Raw genomic sequence first — 19,940 nt, 5'->3', positions numbered from 1 at the left:
ATTCCGTGTGCAAACTACATACTGTTAAGATACGTGTGTGTTCTGCAGGTGTCAGTGAAGTAAACACTGCACAGTGATAGTGTAACTGATAAATTAAAGCCAAGGTGATTTCAGTCACTGTGTACGACACATTCAGGACCAAACCCACAAATCAAACACCAGACAAAGTTGGTGAAATAATATTAAAACCTTCTCGGTGGAGGTAATAGAGACTTTGACGGTTAGAATAAGAAAAGACACACTTCCAGTTAATGGACTTAGTTTAATATGACAGTCGTTTGTCACAACGTTCTGTTAAACTTCCACGTAAAATATCTTAACAGGGGAATTTGGATGTTAAAAAAACAAACTAATTTCTTTCATCCTGCATCAACAATGACGTGAAGCATCACATGGTTCCTGAATGCAACAGCTGAGCTTCTCTTACACAGACGTTAACAGAGGTCACCTTTTTGACGGGGGAGTTTTCATTCACCTTTACGTTATATTCAACAATATACATATATATTTATCAGCACTATCATACATAATCTATGTTACAAAACGTTTTGTAACCACGCCCTCTAACCTCCAACAGCAGGAATGTAACTTTATAAAATGTGCAAATGTTTGCATTCCACACATGGACGAACTCATAACAACGTCAAGTAAAAACCTCTGTTCTTCATCAAATGTTAACTTCGCCAATTAAAAAAAACACATTAGCTCAACAGTAACCCGCAATGTACACAATTACAAAGTCCTTCCATAATCGTGGGTTGTAATTCCCCATTTATCCAGTTTTTCATTGAACTACTCGTCTGAAACAGATCTCCGTCCCTCCACAGGTGAGTGTTGTTAGTTTGGCAGGTTTCAGTGCAGTTTAAGACTCGGAGTGGTCGGGGTCCTGTGAGGACGCCCTCACTGACGGCAGGCGCTCCGCTGCTTTAGCTCTTCCTGCAAGAAACCTGTCGAACTCTGCAGAAGAAGACGAGAAGGTGAGATAACGCTTCATCGATCAATTATCGATAATGTAAAAATTACAGATTGGAATCATGACGCAAACATCGGTGTAAATAAATGAATAAAATACTTGTTGGACTGTTGTGTTTGTTGTTTTCATGCTATTCTGTTAAACATTAAGTAGTTTTACTGCAGGAGCCATGTGAATATTTAAAAGTATTCTGTGTTTAACGGGTCTGCAAATAAAAGTTCATGGCACCAGATGTCCAGTATTTAGTTCCCCCTGGTGGTCAAATGTGGAAACATTTTACAAGCAGATATAAGACGACTTGGTAGAAAAATAACTGAAAGTATTAATGTGATGAAAGAAGCAACCTCACAATGAGCCTGTAGCTCCCAGTACAATCTGCATGAATTTAAAATGTGAGGAGACTTGAATTAAAACAAGCAGTCGGGACCCTCACCTTCACTGGTCACACCATCAGAGTCCTCAAAGTCATCGTACTACAACACAAACAGAAAGGATATATTTTAATCATCATTCTGGTGATTTTACCATCGAGACAATCCTGATAATAACATTAAAAATGTATTTTAGTTGTTGTTATTCCAACACAAGTCACTGTGCTGTCAGGCTGCCTCGTGTTTATTTCTTTATTTAAAAATGTCTTCAATGATTTAACGGTTGTCAAATAACGTTCTGCTGATCAACTAATAAACAAACTGTTTCAGATGTAGCTCATGCATGCGATTGGTTTTCCATCGGCTCGTTTGCACGTCATGTCAGTGACATAATGTCACCGTGTGGTCATGTTAACCTTGTTGGATCGGTCGACCTAGTTCTCGTGAGTTCTCACAGTGCATCTGATTTTCTACAGGAGCAAAATTATTCTTTAAGTAAAATCAGTATTTCTGGGTAGATTTGATATGATATTGTATTTGGGAATAAAATTCAGAATTTAAATGTGTTTCCTGTTTCTCTAATATTTAGTTTCACTTCTTTATAAGTGTGAAGTTTTAACTCAATCAGGACATTGACCAAAACATTTTGTGTTTGAATGTGGAGACTTGTTTTGGTTCTGGTGTTTACTCATGTGTACACCTGAAGCTCTGCAGTGAATCAAACAGGATTCATCCTTCAGTGGATCAAGAAACGAACGGGAAAAATTACCTCATCATCCAACGCCAACCAGTTCTCAACATCATCCATGACGTTGGACTGGCTGAGAGGAATCTGAGGAAAAGAAGCAGAGCACCAGGTCAGTTCGAGTAAAACGTGATCCAATGTTAAAGAACCGTGATGAAGAAGAACCGAGCAACAACAAAAGAACGAGTGAATGTGAGGAGCTGCAGGTATGACAACAATGCGGCAAATCAGGACAAACCAAACATTCTCATGCGGTGGAAGAGGCGTAGGCAAAAGACACTAAACATAATCTTCTTTATCGTCAACACATAGAAAAAAAACATGCAAACCAAAGTTCATTTATCTCAAAACGTGAACTAACGAACCCAAAACATGTTTCAAACAGAAGCAAACCAGACCACAGCAAAAAATAAATCAGGACCACAGAGACAACAGGAGCGTGGAGAGGTGAACCACTGTGAAACCGTCACAGACCCACCATTCCCCTTTTTATCATCCAATCTAACTTTGGAGAGGAGCTGCTGGTGGAGGCCGGGCTGTCGTCCTTCGTGCACAGACAGAAAGTTCATTTAGGGTGAAAAAAAACAACAGATTTCTAGTAAAATGACACACACGTTTTGCGAAACTAAGTCTATTCTTTCCTTCATTTCCCGACACTAACTGACAGCAGCACTACTTCCTCAACTCTCTCCTCCCTCCCACACACAACACACACACACAACACACACACTCTGCAGAAACCAGAGAAATCTGGACTTGAGGTTGGTGAAGTTGTTGAAATGTCCCTTGAACCAAGCGAACGCTCCCTTCTACTCCCTTTTTTTTTCTCCTGCTCCCATCGTCCACGTGACGGATCCAAAAAAATTCAATCATGTCAGCTGATAAAATCTCGTGACTGAACATTAAACCGTGCGATTAACATCTTCGCTCACCGTTCCAGGGTTGAGTAGCCTGTTGTCCGGAGCTTGAGCCAGGCCGTCCACTGCAGCTTCACTTTTCTCACTGAAACAGAGGATTTGTATGTTGCCGCATTAAGCCGATAATTAAAGGTTAACACCCGGGGAGACGCTGGCCACATTATTGAAAAGGACTTAAGACGGAATAAGTCAGAGTTAAACACCAAAGCAAAAGATCAAGACGTCTGCTGAAGCCGTTTCCGAGAGTTTACCCCAGAAAGAGCGGCTGCACGACCGCTCTGTGAGATCGAATCTGTTTCACGCTGTGACGCAACTGGATGTGCTGTTATTCAGACTGCTTTGTTTTTAGAGGTTTCTAACCTTGTTTGTCTGACTGAAGTATCCTCATTCATTCCAATATACATCTACCTGCTAATTCCACAAATGTCTGTCTGTGTGTGGGACACATGTGATTCTGGACACACGTGGTAACTTCAATATTTCTGACAAACTGAATGAACAGTCAGGATCTTTCTTCTGTACCTTGGTGTTTGTTGAGATGAGGCGTTGATTTTGGATAATATGTCGTCTGATTCACTTGTACCTGCGAGTACAACAACAACATGAACATTTTACAGTTAATAAGACTTACATACACTTTACATGTATGAAGTCTTATGTTCAACAGGCTTCATGTGTTACTAACCACACAAAAACAAACAGTGAGAGGCCGGTGAACTTACTTAGTTTGGTCAACTGACTGGACAAACTGTCGCTGGTGGCTGAAGCCACACCGGACTCCTGAAACTCAGCCGTGAGGTCCAGGTCTTCCAGGTTGACGTACATGTGACTCTAAGAGACAAACAGCAACAACAAAGTTAAATTCATGATGAAATAAAAAGAAAATTCACAATGCAACCATTTCATAAAATGAGTCCGACAAGCAACTAACTCATTTGTTCACCTTCTGCGCTGTGTTCTGTCCGTTTGTGATGCGTCTTTCAAACCTGCGGCAGAACAAAGTGATCGTTATACAACAGAAATCATCTTATTTTGTTAATAATAATAATTTAATGATGTCATTAACCTGTGGTAGCGAGTGAAGGCGGAGTTCATGTCATCATTCGTTGCCAGTAGCTCCTCGATCAGCTTCTCTTCACTCAGTCTGGGGACGATCTTTACTATCCTGTCTTGCATTTCCTTACAAACTGTGTATAACTGCTAATGATACAATCAAACAAAGCATGTGTGGGTGGGGGTTGAGGGGGTCAGATGCAGTACAGACACGTACACAGTGCTAGATCAGTTACGGGAAACGCACTGTTCCTCAGCTTGAATGGATGGGACGTATAAGAACAGGGAAAACGCTGGGATTTGTTTTTATTCCTCTTTGTTTTTACCTCCAGCAGCTCCATGTCTGCTTGTTTCACTGTGACGGGATCCAGCTGACTCATCATGTCCGACATCATGGTCAGGTTACTCCGCACCGCTCCCAGCTCCGTCTTCAGCTTTTTCACCTGGAATATCAAGAGTATTTCCTGAACAAACACAGCCGTGAAAACGCAAAAAGCAAATATTGATTTCTTAAGTGTTTGAGTAACTGGAGACACTGAAGCTGGACGTAGACTGTGCGAACTTGGAAATGTTGAATTCCAGCTCAGACACCATCGACTGTCTGACAGGACCGACTGGATCAGTGCACGTGTCAAAGAAGAAGGAAGCTTGTTTGCTAACCCTGCTCATGAGGCAGAAACACGCTACCTTCAATCGGCCCGATTCTAAAATCAGCTACACGGAAATCACGTCAAGCCGCAAATCACACAGTGTACCTTCAGCTTTAAGTGGATTTTGACCTGAGTTGTGAAAGAGCATTTCAGCTCTGATTACTAGAAATTCAGTGCAATTGAAATATCAGAACACAGCACGGCCCATCACCTGGCAGGGAGTGAAGGCATTGGTTCCCTCCAGGGCCTTTTTAAGTTCGCAGGTCTGAGGTGGGATGAGCGGAGGTTTGGAAGAAAGGAGCGCAGCAGGCAGAGTAGTGACAGCCGGCCCGTTCCCAGGCACAGTCTGCTAAGCAAAGGCAAAGAAATGACCCAAAAGGAAAACGACCAGAGGCGACAGATAAGCGGCGCTAAACCAAAGTGCAGAGTTTGCACCTGTTTGGGAGGTTGCACAGGTGAATAACCATCCAGTTCCGTCATGGGGAACTCCAGGCCTTTCCTGCGCAGGTCCTCATACACTGACACCACGCCCGTCAGGTCAGGTGAGCTGCGGAATGCGTCGGCCCACGCCTAGGCGAGAGAAAACCACAAATTAATACAGAGAGCAGAGGAAGGCATCAACAGAAACTCAAACAGAACAACACCTTATTTTTTTATAGGTTAGCACCAGCTCATGCCCTCCCCACCTGAATGATGCTGAGCACTCTGTTGTGCAGGATCACTGGAGGGTTGTTCCTCGGGATGATCGACCGCACCAGGACCCCTTCTACAAAGTCCCGAGTTGTCACCAGGATGTGGAACCTGTAGGCGCAGTTCTTCACACACGTCTCCAGGACCTGACGCCCGGAGGACACAACAAAACAAAACCATCGAACCGTGTCTGACGTCTGATAACAGCTGAGGATGAACAACACTCACAGTCAGCGCCAGCATGACCTCCTTAAAGTTCTTATTCCCCACGATCCTCTTCCTGATGGCTCTGACTGCATCTTTGGGTCTGTAATCAGAATATTTGGAATGGTCAGAGGAAATTAAACCTCCAGAGAACGACACACGCGCACACACACACACACACACACACACGTACACACACGTACACACCCTTCCTCTGAGCTGTTGATCATGTCGCAGATATCCATGTTGAGGGCCCAGTCTTCTGACGGGAGGCTGGAGTTGGTCGCACACTCTGAAAAAACAACAAACAGAAATATAATAATATAATAATATAAAATAATATAATGAAACTGAGCTATAATATGATGCAAGTTGAAAAAACGTGCTTAATGTTAAGTGCAAGAAAGTTTTACGTATGGTTTAATAATAATAATAGAAAATAACATTAAACCAGTTTAGAGAAGTCAAAATCAACTGATTTATTGAGATGGTCTTTTTCTTCTCCTTCATATTGTGTCGGTGACAATAAAGAATCCACAGTATTCTAATAAAAATGTAAAGTAACAACACAGTACTTTAAATACACATGATTATCACTCAGTTGAAGTAACCATCTCTCTCTCTCATCAGACACATCAGTATTCAGGACACAGACACAAATGAGATGTGGGTCAGGAGGATGTGGGCCACTTATTGTCCCGCCCACCTATTAGCAGGTTAAACTGACACGCTAACAACCAATCAAATGGCGCATCCCGGCCTCTAAGTCCCGCCTCTGTCACATCATTGTCCCGTGGACGCGTCAGTCAAATCAATAAGCCGTGGCTCTTAATGGACCTGAACTGATTGTTGGACTGTGACGCGAAATAAAACACATCAGATGATCGATCGATGATCGATAGATTCCGGATGTTCGAAAGCGAACCTCACATCAAAGGACAGAGAGAGAACATCAAAGAGATGAGCTGATAACAGATGAGAGAGCTCACCGATCCTCTGTCCCACCGCGGAGCTGAACGGGTTCCCCAGGAGAAACTCCATCATGAGGCCGCCGAGGGCCGAGCCGCGTCCCCGGGCCGAGCCGAGCCGTGCCGTGCCGTGCCGAGCCCAACAACAAGCCGCGCTCCCTCCTGCAGACTGCTGCCACTGCCGCTGAGCACCGCACTGAACTGGGCCACCGGTTGAACTGCGTCACCGTTAAAGGGACAGAAGCCTGCAAGTATGATGTCAGCACCGGCGACCAGCGCCCCCTACAGGCATAGTACATGCCTGCACACACAAGACTCTGAGATAATGATGATGATAATAAATGTGTGGGTACACCCTGGACATGAATACAAAATATTAAATTAAATCAATATAATTAATATATACTTAGTAATTCTCTCACAGTCTTTTGTGCTCATCCTTAAAAAGTTCACTTCAGACATCGATGATGTGTCCTGACATGATTTGTCAACTGACTTTAGAAATGACTTAATAACAAATAAATAAAAATATCATAAATGATCTTTTTTAAGAATTATTCTGGCGAAAACAAAGAAAGGTCTCCTTGCTTGTGTTGTTTGACTTTCTGCCACATGGGGGCACTGTTTGATTGGACTCTGGACTCCAGGTGCATTAAAACTGCTTCCTGCAGATTTCATTGAAAGTTGAATAGTTGTGAATATGTCACATTAAAGCTGATTTATTATCTGACTCTGAGGCCTCATCTTGAACAGGTTCGTTATTTCTCCTCATGAACTTTGTTGATTATCACAAAGTGAACCTGGAGACAGGTGAGGTCCCAGCGTAGAGACACCGAGCGGCTGTTATTGAGCCTCTGTCAGGAGGTCAAGAGGTTTATTTTCCCCCTGGAAAGATTATTGCAGTTTTACTTATTGTGCACAAACTCTCCAAAGAAAACTTCTGTCTATGACTCAACACACACGTTTACATGAAACCAAATTCAGACAAGTAGAGTATTCTGACCTTAGTCCCGTTCTGTTGACGTGGATACATAAGTTCATCGTATGTTGACGTCCAATCGGAGATTTCTCAGCATTTTGTGACACCGACATGTCAACAGCTTGACGTCACACACGAGTGTATATGTGTGTGTATTTGTATTTATAACTTAACTCCATGTTTCCTGCTTGTGATTGACTATCTATCAGATGTACTGATTTAATAACAAAATGAATAAATAATGTTTATTTGACTCATACTCAGACTGAGCTGTGTAACATGGCAGCAGGAATATTAAAGTAGCAGTCATGTATTCTTTATTAACAACTCACGTCATGTAATTGGAGCGATATCTCACGGAGAATAAGAACAATAGTCAGATTGTTGGTGTTTTCCTCGCCGACACTGGGGATGAACATCGGTTGTGTTTGACGGTGTCGATGATGTGAGTGTGTGACTCAGACTCAGTGACTCACCAGCCAGTAAACAACAGAGATTATAGCCGGTGCTGTGGCTGCTGATGTTCAGCCCACTCCTCTGTTCACAGCGGATCAGACAGTTCGGCCCGTTATACAGAACCGTATGTGGCTCGTGTGGGTGGGGGTGGGGTCATTAAAAGGTTAATTACAGTGTTCATCTAAGAAAATGTGTGTGTTCATTATTTTAGTTTATTGTTTCATCGTCCAGAACAGGGCCGGGTCTAGACAGGCATGTATGAGGGGGCAGCCACAAATCTTGAGGGGGCATTGTGCGAAACATGACATGAGAAACAACTTGATATATTTTATATTTGAGGGGGCAAGCAAGACATTAAGACATTAAGAAGTGGAGCGGAGGAGAGAAGCATGAGATAATAAAAAATATATGAAATTTAATATATTTTGGGGGATTTAGTTTGAGGGGGCACAACATTTATTTGAGGGGGCCAGGCCCCCTCTTGCCCCTGCCTAGACCCGGCCCTGGTCCAGAAGCAGAGACGAGCCCACAGTGTTTACTCTGAAACAGTTCATGTGATGCTACAGGGATTGCATGAGATGATTTCTCTGTGTGGACCGTGAAGCTGCAGCGTGGAAACAACCACCTCAGCCAGCAGGTCTGGTTCATCACACTGGCTCCTGGTTGCTATGCTACTGAAGATGCATCCATGAACTGACGAACGACGGGGATAATACAAATACTAGAGTAATGATACTCTCCGTTGTTTTGCTGTTACTGTTGAAACACACGCGGTCTCTGGGAGAACAAGTATTGATCAAACCTCCGAGTGTTTCAGCCGAGCAACTTCCCAACACTGCAACCATCCACGCAACAGTGGCCACGATGACACGTTTGGCCGTAGATACCTCACAGGTTGCTCTCCACCTCCCTCCCTCCCTCCCTCCCTCCCTCTCGCTGCAGCTGACACGTGCACACACCAAGATTTCCCTCAAGCAAATGTCACAGACAATTTCCTGGGGGGGGGGGGGCAGCACATGCACGAGTTAACACTGAAGAGAGAGAGAGAGAGAGAGAGAGAGAGAGAGAGACAGAGAGAGAACGAGGAAGGCAAAAAGAAAGCACCATCAATTGTTGTAGCATGATATCACCTGACCAGACGCTGCCTCTGCCAGCGTTTCATTCTGCACAAGAACAAGCAGCTTTCTCTACCTCCAGCCGAGGAGAGCGGGCCGGCGGGTTCTGTATTCACAGTGTGAAGCCTCCAGATCAGCCTCCTCAGCCGGTGAATTAAATACAGTGGTGCAGCGTGTGCAGGACTGTTTATCTGCAACCAGCTGTGACGGAAGCTCGGAACGGAACACGTCACTGCAGAGAGAACGAGTCGAGCCGCAGGGACGACGGTAACCCAGCCGGAGAGATGATGCAGGGAGGACTGTGTGTTTATCTCTGCCTCAAGGTGACAGGTGTAAAATCATGCACGGAAATCTGGTTCAAAACAATACTTCATTAGGAGACGTTTAGAAGACAGAGCTCGTCTCTGAGTGTGACTCATCTGCAGTGAGTGTGTGTGTGGTCCAGGTATCCCTCATGTTGTGGGGACATGTCCACAGTCACATTACGTGGACACATTTTACAGTGTAGACATGTTTTAAGGTTAGTTTTAGTTTTAAGGTTTAGGCAAGTAGTAACTATGGTTAAGGTTAGAGTCTCAATGAAAGCAATATAATATTATAAGAGTGTGAGTGTGTGTGTGTGTCTGTGACGACCTCACCCCAGTGAACAATAACACCCTCCACCACCATCACATTCACATTTCACATACACTCCAGCATCTCATCCCGTTGTCATGGCGCTGACTAAACTACCGACTCCGCCTCAGAACATCTTACAGAGACGAACATGTTCCTGTGACACAAACATTCAAAGAGAAAAGCGACGTGTTTATTCGAACATCACCGTTTACATGGAGACATGAATACATTCTGTTTAACCATGTGTGTTTTCTTTTTTCTTTTTACAAAACACAGAATGAGACATGTTTCATTAACAAAGACTTTGGTTTAAATGTGAATTATCTTCTTCAGCTCTTCTGCAGTTTGAGACTGAACCACATCCAGACATCCCTCAGGTACGAGCTGAATAAATGACGTCTGGTGTGAAAATGTTAAATGAATCTAATAAAGTACAACACTCAATTAGAGAAGTCCTTAATCAAAGAAAAATATTTCAAATTCATTCTAGAAATCCTCAAACATTTTGATCTGTGGCAGTTTTCTGGTTTATTTTCTAAAACTGAATTTTACTTCTAAAGATGCCACTTTGGACTTAATTAATAAAACAACATGAAATGAAAAATAAGGACAATAATCATCAGTTAAACCTTATTAATGTCCTTGTAATGCTCGTCTCCTACAGACAGTGGCAGAGGACGCTAACAAGTGTAGTCTGTTCCCTAATGGACGTCTTTATCTTTACATGATAAATGGATCATTACACTGTCAGAGAATCCGTAACAATAATATCTAATGAACCTGATTGGACAGAATCCATCAGTTTACCCATTAGCTGGTCATCGCTCCACTGCAGGACACACACACACGCGCAAACACACACACGCGCACACACACACACACAGTGTTTTCACAGTAGCAAATCACATTTAGTAGTACAATACATCATGTGCATACGTGAGGATTGATGCAGGTAATCTGTGTTAATGGGGCAGACGGACACGGCTCACGTGTGCAGGTAGAGTCCTGTGTTTTCACCGTGTTACATGACGGAGCAGGTGAAGCCGCAGCAGTCCTTCAGCAGCGTGAGTCCAGTTTTAGTGATGAACGGAGACGACGTCTGCTGAGATTTGGACGCCACCGTTTGATCCGGCAGGGACCCTGATTGAAAACGTGGAAACATGAAGATTAATAAACTTCTGGAAAACATTTGCGTTCTCTGGAACACGTGCTCTGGATAATTGATGTGCACCTTCACCTTTTGCAGCCAAAGCTTTGGGGAATTTGGACTGTAAGAAAGCCGCCATTTCTCTGTCTTCCTCTCTCTCCCTGTGGAGGAAAACACATCCTCGTATTCTTTTTCAGATTTTCAGATTTTATCACGTGCTGCTGAATGTCACTGCGAGACCACACTTTAATTGGAGACTCTAATCTGCATGTTGTGATTTCACTGCGTCAGTCACACACAGCTGTATCCTCTCTCTCCTGAAGGCTCTCTGGCAAAATGTATTTCTCAGACTTCATTAAACCGAACTACGTCACCGTCATTCTCCGTCAGTGGATTCTTTTTTTAAACCGCACCTCAGTCGCTCAAACTCCACATCGTCCACGAGGAAGTCTCTGGTCTCCACCAGCTTGTTGATCTGCAGCAGCAGCTCCTCCTCCCGCTCCCTGTCCTCCTTGGACTTGTCTTTGTCTGTTCAACACACACACACACACACACACACACTAATGTAGAAATGGACAAATCCAACCAATCACAATGCATGTTGTTGACAACATCACATTTTGAAGCAGCAGAAGAACTTCCTCCTCTATCGACTTGATTTATTTAATATATTTGCATTCAACTGTTACTCACAGTGATTTGTTTGATTAAAAAAACTTAAAACTCAGATTAAGCGACAGCAACTTTTTTTTCCTCCGATGCTTAAATAGTATCTTCTGAATTCTGCGGTGCTTAATGTGACTTGTCAGACAACAGTGACTAGATAAAGTCCGATTCGTCTTCTGGAGCTGTGGATGTGACTGAGTCCAGATGAACTGATTCTGTGTAAATCACGTTACGGTTTTATCATCTCCCTGTAAATGTAACTGTATTATTTTATATCTCAGCTTCTTATCTTCCTAGTTGCCACAGCAACGTTCCTCCACACGAGAGCTGTCATCTAAACTTAATGAGCGGAGGGATGTGAGTATTAGTCTGAAGAAGAAGCAGCATCATCTAACAGAGGCTCATTATTATATGAAGTCTGAGTCTTAAATACTGCGACTGCTTTTTTTTAAATTCACCTGGAACTGAGACCAGTTTTTGCAGCTCCGTCTTCAGCCTTGTGATTTCTTTGCAGAGCTGGATGTCGTCCATCCTGAGAGCAAAACAAAAACCGTGAATACATAATTGACCTTGTTTTCACAGAGGAACAATCCCTGGAAACAAAAGGACAGAAAAAAAAAATGTGATCATTAGAAAAACATCCACTGACTGATTACATCTTGTTTTGCCGTCGACAGGTTTTTGAAAACACAGACTGGAAGTTTGTTCCATTGCAGCAAAGCAATTTCCTCCTGGATCCATCACACAGAGGCGTGAATGAGAAATTGTTTGAGTTTGATCAGACTGAAAAACACCGGGGTGAGATTTTATCAGCAGGCGGCAGCGAAGTCCGTGAGTTTATTGGCTGAAATAACACCTGACGGAATCAAATCTCATTTCACTGTCTGATACAACAGCAGCCGCTCATACGAGTGTGTGTGTGTGTGAAAAGGAAAATGACTGTGATAGAAATACTGAGCTGTTAGTTTAATAAAATAGGTTCGACTTCAGCCACAACAAGGAGGAGATGTTGTTTTCAGCCCTTTGTTTTTTGTGAGACAGGATGAGACGCAGGTCAAGAAAGATTTCAAGATATTTGTCTCGACAGTATCAACGTGAAGTGAGGACGACCTGCAGCGAAGGGCCGCATCAGAACCGAACCTGCCGGAGGACTCAACATCGGTACGATCCAATACATGGATCTTGATTACAAAAAAAAATCAGGGGACTGATATTTGCGAGCAATTTGATGTCGATCCAGATTTTCATTTGGAACTTAGTCGTGTTTTTAACACGATAACAGCTGGAAACCTGTAACTACCTCCAGCGTGCAGCTGAGATCACGAGGATTCAGAAGTTTATATTATTTTCTAACTGGTTTAAATTTAAAGAAGAAGGTTCTTGGTTTGATCGGTTCTGGGTTTTTCTCCAGCTTCCTCCCACAGTCCAGACACACGCAGACTGTGATGCAGTTAATTGGAGAATCTAAATTGAGTGTAGGTTTGAAGTGTGAGTGGTTATTTGCCCAAAGTCCTCTGGGATTGGCTCCGGCTCCCGTGACCCTGAGAGATTTAGATATCGGATGATATAATTCTGTTGTTTTGCTGAATCTTCCCACAGGTTGCGTTGGTGCTGCAGTTAATTTAATAGACATCAACACACGGAGCCCTCAGACTATTATTAGGACTGTGCATCACTTTGTGAATCGTGTGACACGAAGCCGTCTGATACGTGTCACAAATAAGAGCCCGAGCAGAAGTCATCATTATCTGCATCTGTGACTCATGGTGTGAAAACATTAATCAGAGCTGATCACTGCTTTTACTCCCTGTGCTCCCGTCTCCAGCCTTGTGTGGCAAAATAATGAGGAAGGTCTCCACAGAAAAAGTGAAATAATTAAAAAGCAAGGATGAGAGAGAGCAGAGAGACGTGGTGTGTGTGTGTGTGTGTGTGTGTGTGTGTGTGTGTGTGTGTGTGTGTGTGTGTGTGCGTCACAGCCTGGTGAGACATTAAATAGCACTGCTGTTCTGTTTACACACGTTGTGCCATCATGCAGCGTTGGTGGCTGACAGTTGTGTTTCCCACCATAACTCCTGAGAGACTTTTAACAGTGTCTCTGTGTTTTCAGGTCCCAGAGCAGCAGAGCTTCGCTGGGACCCGACAGAGGGGCACGACGCGACAGCAGCGACGCGTCATAAACCTCTGAGGAAAAACATGAACCACTTCCGAAGGGACGACTCGTCAAAATGTGAAGAGGACGGACAGATATCGCGTTGAAGAAGACAAAAACATGTTGTGAGGTCACTTTGACCTTTGACCTTTGACCACCCAAACTCAAATTCTTAAGATATCGCGTTGACAGATCTTACATGTATCTGAGCTCCGACTCTCTCCGAACCAGGATGTCTCGTATCCGCTCGATTCTCACCAGCTCTCCTTCGATGTCCTGCACCGTGATGGTGGAGTCGGCCATCGACACGACGTCTTCTGCTGAAAGACGAAACATGGAAACAGGTTTTAATTTGTCTCTTGAATAATCGCAGAAAGTTTCCACAGACACATTAACGAAGAAACTCTGAGCAGCGTGATGTGCGTTAAGTTTTAAAAGATCCTGAAACTGGATTTAAGTGATTCTGTGCCTTCATCCACTGTGAAGTTGGAACTACTTAAATATCCAGATATTGAAAAGCAAATTAAATTATGAGGTCACGGTGACGAGACGTGTCACACAAGCTCGTTAATGTTAGACACAAATGAGCAGAAGGTTCTTTTTGGACGCTCTCGCACTCAAGCGTCACATTTTAATTTAGCAATTTCTTCGGGTTTTCACTCACTTCCGTTGTCGTGTTTTCTGGCTTTTTCTTTTCGTGTTTTCCATCAATGTGCTTGTGTGAGAACATGAACCTCCACCCTGCTGCTGTGACCCCCCCCCAACCCCCCCACCCCCAGCCTCCGACTCCTCACCAGGAGCGATGAGTCACCCGGCAGAGCTCCGATCGGCTTTTAATCACCTGACCTTGTGTGAAACGACGATAAGATCACATACACTGAACCACGGGGGAATTACAAGAATACACATGTTTCTGTCCACATGTTTGTGAACACACACACATGGACACACACACATGGACACACACACATGGAGTACCAGTGTGTTCCCTCGTGTTCTCATTATTTTGCTCTCAGGACTCCGACAGGTTTCGAGCATTCGGTTCAAATTGTTCTTGACTTTTAATTTCACACTACAACTTTAATCACCTCCGGCAGGGAGGTTACGTTTTCACCACCTTCCCCTGGTCTGTTTGTCAGAAATAGAATAAAATAAAACCAAAGGTAAAGCTATAAACTGATTTGTATGCTATAGTTTAATTATATATGTATATGTATGTATCTATCTAGGAAAACTAGGGTCTTTATTATAAATGAAATGGGCCCCCCCCCCCCCCCCCCCGAGGGTTTGTGAAATCCTGTCTACAGCCCTGCTGCTGATATACAGGTAACTTTCATTCTCTCCACTGTTGAGTTCTTTCTGATTCAACCTTTTTATGGCTGATGAATTGAAACTGCGTAAATACATTCTGTCATATTTAAGCATTACAACGTGAACAGCGCATTCCATTAAAAACTCACCTGGTTCGACCATCGTTCCGTCCACCTGCGTCTTCTCCAAGGATCCGTACTGTTGAGAGCATTTTCTCTCTTTTTCCATGTTTTTTCCTCAACGCTTCCCTTTTTTTTCAATTTCTCTGCACAGAAAGAACAATCAAAAGAAATTCTGCTGCTGCTTGAAAATAAAAATAAAAACGTGTCCATGCACCATAGCCGGAGGGAGAAAACGGAGAGGAGGAGAAAACGGAGAGGTGATGATGATGATGAGTCCAGACTCACACTGATGATTTCTCTGCTCACAGGAGCCGATGCAGCTGATCTCTGCTCAGGGACGCCACCTACTGACAGAGAAGGAGCACAACACAGAGCCACTGCTCAATAACTATACTGCATAAACAAAGAGGAGCTGACGACTCAGTCAAATCACTCTGTGTGTGTGTGTGTGTGTGTGTGTGTGTGTGTGTGTGTGTGTGTGTGTGTGTGTGTGTGTGTGTGTGTGTGTGTGTGTGTGTGTGTAGAGCTGGTATAGGAGGTGGTGATGTTTGATTAAGTGCAAACAATAATGTGTACATAAATTAAATACACAAGCTTCGAAAAATATTTGAAGAGGGCAAGTCTCTCACACACACACACACACACACACACACACACACACACACACACACACTATTATTATCATTAAATGTATTTCTTCTTGAATCTAACTGAAACTTTACAGACAAAACAAACATCACATCAGGGACGAGGGAGTGTTTAATATTAATATTAACATGAATGAGTGAATCTGAATTCAACATTTGCAGTTTCATACAAATCCAGACGTGTTAAAGTGTGATGACAACATGTTTCCCACCAGGTCTGAGGGGAACATTTGACGTGAGACACTGAGCCTCTGAAACACAGTCGACCTTTAAATGTTCTGTAGCTGCAGCTCGTTTTAATCTGCTCAACTCACGGCAGTTAAATACAAATTTACATTTACAATCACCATCATCGCAGCTTCCATTCAAATCCGATGATCCAGCAGATGAGCAGTTTGTCGGGAGTGGTGAAACAGGAGGTTCAGCCTCACCTTGTGCACACGTCTTGTGTTTGCACTGCTTGTCAGAGGCTTCAGTGTTAAACCTGGCCGGTGGCGCTGAGACCTTCTGGCCACAAGTAGCCCTGTTGTTTTTATGTCTTCGTCTCTTTCTCTGTTTGTAAAATGGATTACGCAAAAACTACAGAACCTGTCATTGTGACACTTGGACGGAAGGAAGGAGGAGGTGGACAGGAAATATTTCAACACATTGTGGATGAAAACAAATCAAGCGTGTTTAGGCGACAGATATTTATGAGTGTGTGCAAATAAAAGTCAGAGGAAAGTTAAACGTCACCGCTTAGATTGAAATGAAACCCGTCAGGGGAGGAAATCAATTATTGTGGCTATGCTACTTGATGAAGATCGACGTGTCTGTACAGGACAGTGTTAATCTGATAAGTTATTCTAAATATTCTGCACTTTACCCACTGATCTCTTTTGTGCAGCTCACTCTGTAGAGTCTTTCACTGGTTTATCCTCCTTCCATAATTATTATTGCTTCTATCGTATTCCATCGCTTTGTCGAGCCAGTCCCTCTCCTGCTCCGACTCAGAGTCGCTGGCTTCACTGGCGTTAGCGGCCAGGAGGCGAGAGTAGTTGATCCTGCGCTGGTGAGGGGCCTTCCACTGGAGCAGCATCAGACACACACACCACACCATCAGACCCACCGCCACTGCTCTGAACAGCCACGTCAGCCCGAACCTCTGCACCACAAACCCCCCGCCGAAGCTCCCGAGGCTGCTTCCCAGGTGGAGAGACAGAGCGCTGTAGACCCTCCTCACGCTCCGCTCGGCCTCCGGCGTGGCAACGTCCTCGCACTGGACGTTCACAGCCCACCAGAGGGCTCCGCCGCTGAGGCAACTCAACATCTGGGCAGGCAGCACGGCCCAGGGTCCCCAGAGGAAGGAGTAGTAGAGGCACTGCAGGCTCAGACTTGCAGCCCCGACTGCCAGCACCCTTCCCGGGCTGAGGAGCTTGGACACCCGGCCGGCCAGGAGAGGGAAGGCGGCCTGTGAGAGCAGAGCGAGGGCGAGAGACGATCCCATGTGCAGCTCGTTGCTCCCGTGATCCTGCATCTGCCACAGGAGGAAGTTGTCCACGGCAGAGCACGCTGCCCCGGCCAGCAGGGTGGTGATGGCACAGAGCAGAGCGCGAGGGGAACCACGCACCAGCTGCAGCGCTTTCAGGAGCCCGTTGGCCCTGTCTCGCTTTTTGTTCAGGTAGAGAGGGAGGTAACAAGCCACGGGCAGGGCCAGAGCGGCCAAACCAGCGTAGCAGTAGAAATGTGCCGCGCTCCTGGGCGTCCGACCGGCTATGAGACAACTCAACTGGCTGACCAGCAGCCCCGCTCCTCCAGCCCCGCACGCTGCTCCCAGTAAACCCCACGGCCCGGTGCTGCTGTAACGGTCGGAGGCGTCCGCAAAATCCAGATATTCATACAATCCGTCATCTGCCGTCCACTCCAGAGGAGCTGACACAGACTCCCACACCGAGACGATGATGAGTATCAAGAAGAAGAGCTGGTGTTGAGGGTCCATGACCTTCAGGCTTCCTAAAAAGTCGAACCGGCTCCTCTCGTCTGGCGTCTTTTCTCTCTGCGGCTCCACAGAGCCTGATTTGAAGTCTGACCTCTTACTCCTCACAGCAGCAGCAGAGGAGCTGGAGACATGAGGCACAACAGAGCTGCCGACCCCTGATCCTCGGAGGCTGTGGTCGACCCCGACAGAAACACTCTGTTGTCGATGATGTGAAGTTACAGAAGCAGATTTACCACCAGCGATCGTCTTTGCAGGAAACGTGACACCAGGATGGGAAACAGGATGTTTTGGGTGAGGCCTGGTCTCGGACGTTTCAGGTAGGACGCTGCTGGTGGGCGGGTTAACTCCGAGACCTTGAGCTGAACCGCTGCTCAGATTCGTGGCGTTACAGGTGCTGCTCTGCTTGTGCACTTCTGCGAGCGGGACAAGCAGCAGAACCAGAGCGACCGCTGCCGAACACACGAGCGAGCCATTTATCACCACTCGCCTCTTGTTGTAGTGTTTGGAGAGGAGGCTCGCCACGGGGCTCCACACCAGCGATATCAGGTGTTTGGCGCCCATGACGACGCCCGTCATCACGGGGGTGAGGCCCAGCTGCCTGAGGTACAGGGTGAGGAAGGGGAGCAGGCAGCCTTTGGAGCAGGAGCACAGGAAGTTGAAGATGCTGGCGAGAGCGAGGGCGCGTCTGACGTCAATCTGCTTGTTCCTCTTCATGATTGTCGTCCTGTGCAGCTCAGAGTCTCTGCTGATGCTTCACATGGAGCGGCTGGTTGGAGTCAAACCGAGAAAATAATAAAGTTAACACAACAAGAACAATCAAGTCCAATATAGTGATATAATCCTCATTCCCATTGTGCAGCACATTGAGGAGGAAAAACATAATTGATCAACCTCACATTTATACATATAGCGTGTGTTTATATATATTTGTTTTTAATGTATTTGGACATATTTGTCTGGATATAATTTGTGGACATTTCGACCCAGATTAGTTATAATCATAGTCAAAGTATAATCGTAGAACACAGATGATAAAATAAAATAAAAAGATTAATATTATAATCACATAATAGAGATTCAGTATCAATCTAGCAATCCATTTTTATTTGTATAGCTCATATTCACAAATCACAACTTGTCTCATCTCTGTTCTCAACAAGAGGAAAGTAAAGCCACAAAAAAACTAAGAACAGCTAGAAACACAACATTAAAACAATTATGTCATTAAGATGAATAGGTTTTTCCAGTTATTTCAAATTATTAGACACGTACAATACAATCGTTGGGGTGGTTAAATAAAATAAAATAAAAATAGGTGTTGTTTCCAGACCTCTGGATATTTTCTGTCTCCTGATCCTACATCCTGTTCACGTCTGTGTTTAAATCCTGTGTTGATCTGAACTCAGCAGAGAAGTTGTTTATCAGGAGTCTTTTCTTTTCCTGTCTCTGTAAAAACCAAGAGTCGGATCTGCGCCGATCACAGGAAACGAAGCTGCAGTTTCACTTTAAAATAAACCCGATAAGAAGTGAAATGTTAAAGTTTTCCTGAGCAGGAAGAAACACAATATAAACAACAGAGAAGCAGGAAGTAACAGGTGACGTGTGGAAGCACCTGCAGCAGAGGACACGTCACAACTTATTTATAATAAATAAACACTTTTACCTTTTCTCTTCTTTCCCTCAGAGATCCTCAGAGTTCTCAACGACCTCCTCCGGTTTCTACTTCCACACTTCGTCTCTTTGATAAACACGTGTCACCGTCTGGAGGTTTAACTTTTACACCGTTTGCGCACCTGCGGCCGTTCTCACGACTCCAGCGCCCCCTACCGGTGTGGATGCCTCAGTGCGGACCACACACTGGCATGATGTCAAGTTACATCCTCAGAGAAAGAATCAGTTAAAGATCTGGATCAACAACTAAGATCTGGATCAACAACTAAGATCTGGATCACACAACTTAGATCTGAATCAACAACTAAGATCTGGATCAACAACTAAGATCTGGATCAACAACTAAGATCACACGACTAAGATCTGGATCAACAACTTAGATCTGGATCAACAACTTAGATCTGGATCAACAACTTAGATCTGGATCAACAACATAGATCTGAATCACACAACTTAGATCTGGATCAACAACTAAGATCTGGATCAACAACTAAGATCTGGATCAACAAC

At 44.4% G+C, this 19,940-nt stretch overlaps 2 protein-coding genes across 11 annotated transcripts; both read right to left on the bottom strand.

The window, feature by feature from the left end:
- Window positions 1-242: 242 nt before the first annotated feature.
- On the bottom strand, window positions 243-6,838 carry tom1 (target of myb1 membrane trafficking protein). Of its 8 annotated transcripts, none has more exons than XM_069524890.1 (16): window positions 6,593-6,838; window positions 5,811-5,895; window positions 5,628-5,706; window positions 5,396-5,545; window positions 5,145-5,279; window positions 4,921-5,055; window positions 4,386-4,502; window positions 4,073-4,206; window positions 3,950-3,992; window positions 3,729-3,837; window positions 3,529-3,589; window positions 3,022-3,091; window positions 2,568-2,633; window positions 2,114-2,176; window positions 1,407-1,446; window positions 243-957 (listed from the first exon to the last, which is right to left on the bottom strand). In XM_069524890.1, the coding sequence occupies exons 1-16, from the start codon at window positions 6,645-6,647 to the stop codon at window positions 863-865; spliced, it is 1,437 nt and encodes a 478-aa protein (XP_069380991.1). In that variant the 5' UTR covers window positions 6,648-6,838; the 3' UTR covers window positions 243-862. The 8 variants fall into 8 exon arrangements, with proteins under 8 accessions (XP_069380991.1, XP_069380992.1, XP_069380993.1 ...); XM_069524891.1 differs by having other exon boundaries at window positions 4,073-4,203; window positions 6,593-6,797; XM_069524892.1 differs by lacking the exon at window positions 2,568-2,633 and having other exon boundaries at window positions 6,593-6,808.
- A 3,069-nt stretch (window positions 6,839-9,907) lies between these two features.
- On the bottom strand, window positions 9,908-19,707 carry LOC109644910 (bMERB domain-containing protein 1-like). Of its 3 annotated transcripts, XM_069524680.1 has the most exons (7): window positions 19,423-19,664; window positions 15,162-15,478; window positions 13,901-14,021; window positions 12,011-12,084; window positions 11,300-11,414; window positions 10,977-11,047; window positions 9,908-10,879 (listed from the first exon to the last, which is right to left on the bottom strand). In XM_069524680.1, exons 2-7 carry the CDS (start codon window positions 15,238-15,240, stop codon window positions 10,761-10,763), a joined length of 579 nt encoding a protein of 192 aa, XP_069380781.1. In that variant the 5' UTR covers window positions 15,241-15,478; window positions 19,423-19,664; the 3' UTR covers window positions 9,908-10,760. The 3 variants fall into 3 exon arrangements, with proteins under 3 accessions (XP_069380781.1, XP_069380780.1, XP_069380778.1); XM_069524679.1 differs by lacking the exons at window positions 9,908-10,879; window positions 10,977-11,047; window positions 11,300-11,414; ... (1 more) ...; window positions 13,901-14,021; window positions 15,162-15,478 and adding exons at window positions 15,876-18,525; window positions 19,090-19,262 and having other exon boundaries at window positions 19,423-19,707; XM_069524677.1 differs by lacking the exons at window positions 9,908-10,879; window positions 10,977-11,047; window positions 11,300-11,414; ... (1 more) ...; window positions 13,901-14,021; window positions 15,162-15,478 and adding an exon at window positions 15,876-18,525 and having other exon boundaries at window positions 19,423-19,706.
- Between the last annotated feature and the right edge of the window lie 233 nt (window positions 19,708-19,940).

This window comes from Paralichthys olivaceus, chromosome 5, assembly GCF_024713975.1.
Source record: "Paralichthys olivaceus isolate ysfri-2021 chromosome 5, ASM2471397v2, whole genome shotgun sequence".
NCBI lineage: Eukaryota > Metazoa > Chordata > Actinopteri > Pleuronectiformes > Paralichthyidae > Paralichthys > Paralichthys olivaceus.
The sequence above is the reverse complement of the archived record's forward strand: the minus strand, read 5'-3'. Positions and strand labels throughout refer to the sequence as shown.

Coding starts and splice junctions, on each gene's coding strand:
- LOC109644910 (XM_069524679.1), bottom strand. CDS start 18,473: ATGAAGAGGAACAAGCAGATTGACGTCAGACGCGCCCTCGCTCTCGCC.
- tom1 (XM_069524890.1), bottom strand. CDS start 6,647: ATGATGGAGTTTCTCCTGGGGAACCCGTTCAGCTCCGCGGTGGGACAG. Junction 3,993..4,072: donor GCCTTCACTCGCTACCACAG/GTTAATGACATC, acceptor GTTCTGCCGCAG/GTTTGAAAGACGCATCACAA. Junction 3,590..3,728: donor CAGTCAGTTGACCAAACTAA/GTAAGTTCACCG, acceptor TTGTACTCGCAG/GTACAAGTGAATCAGACGAC.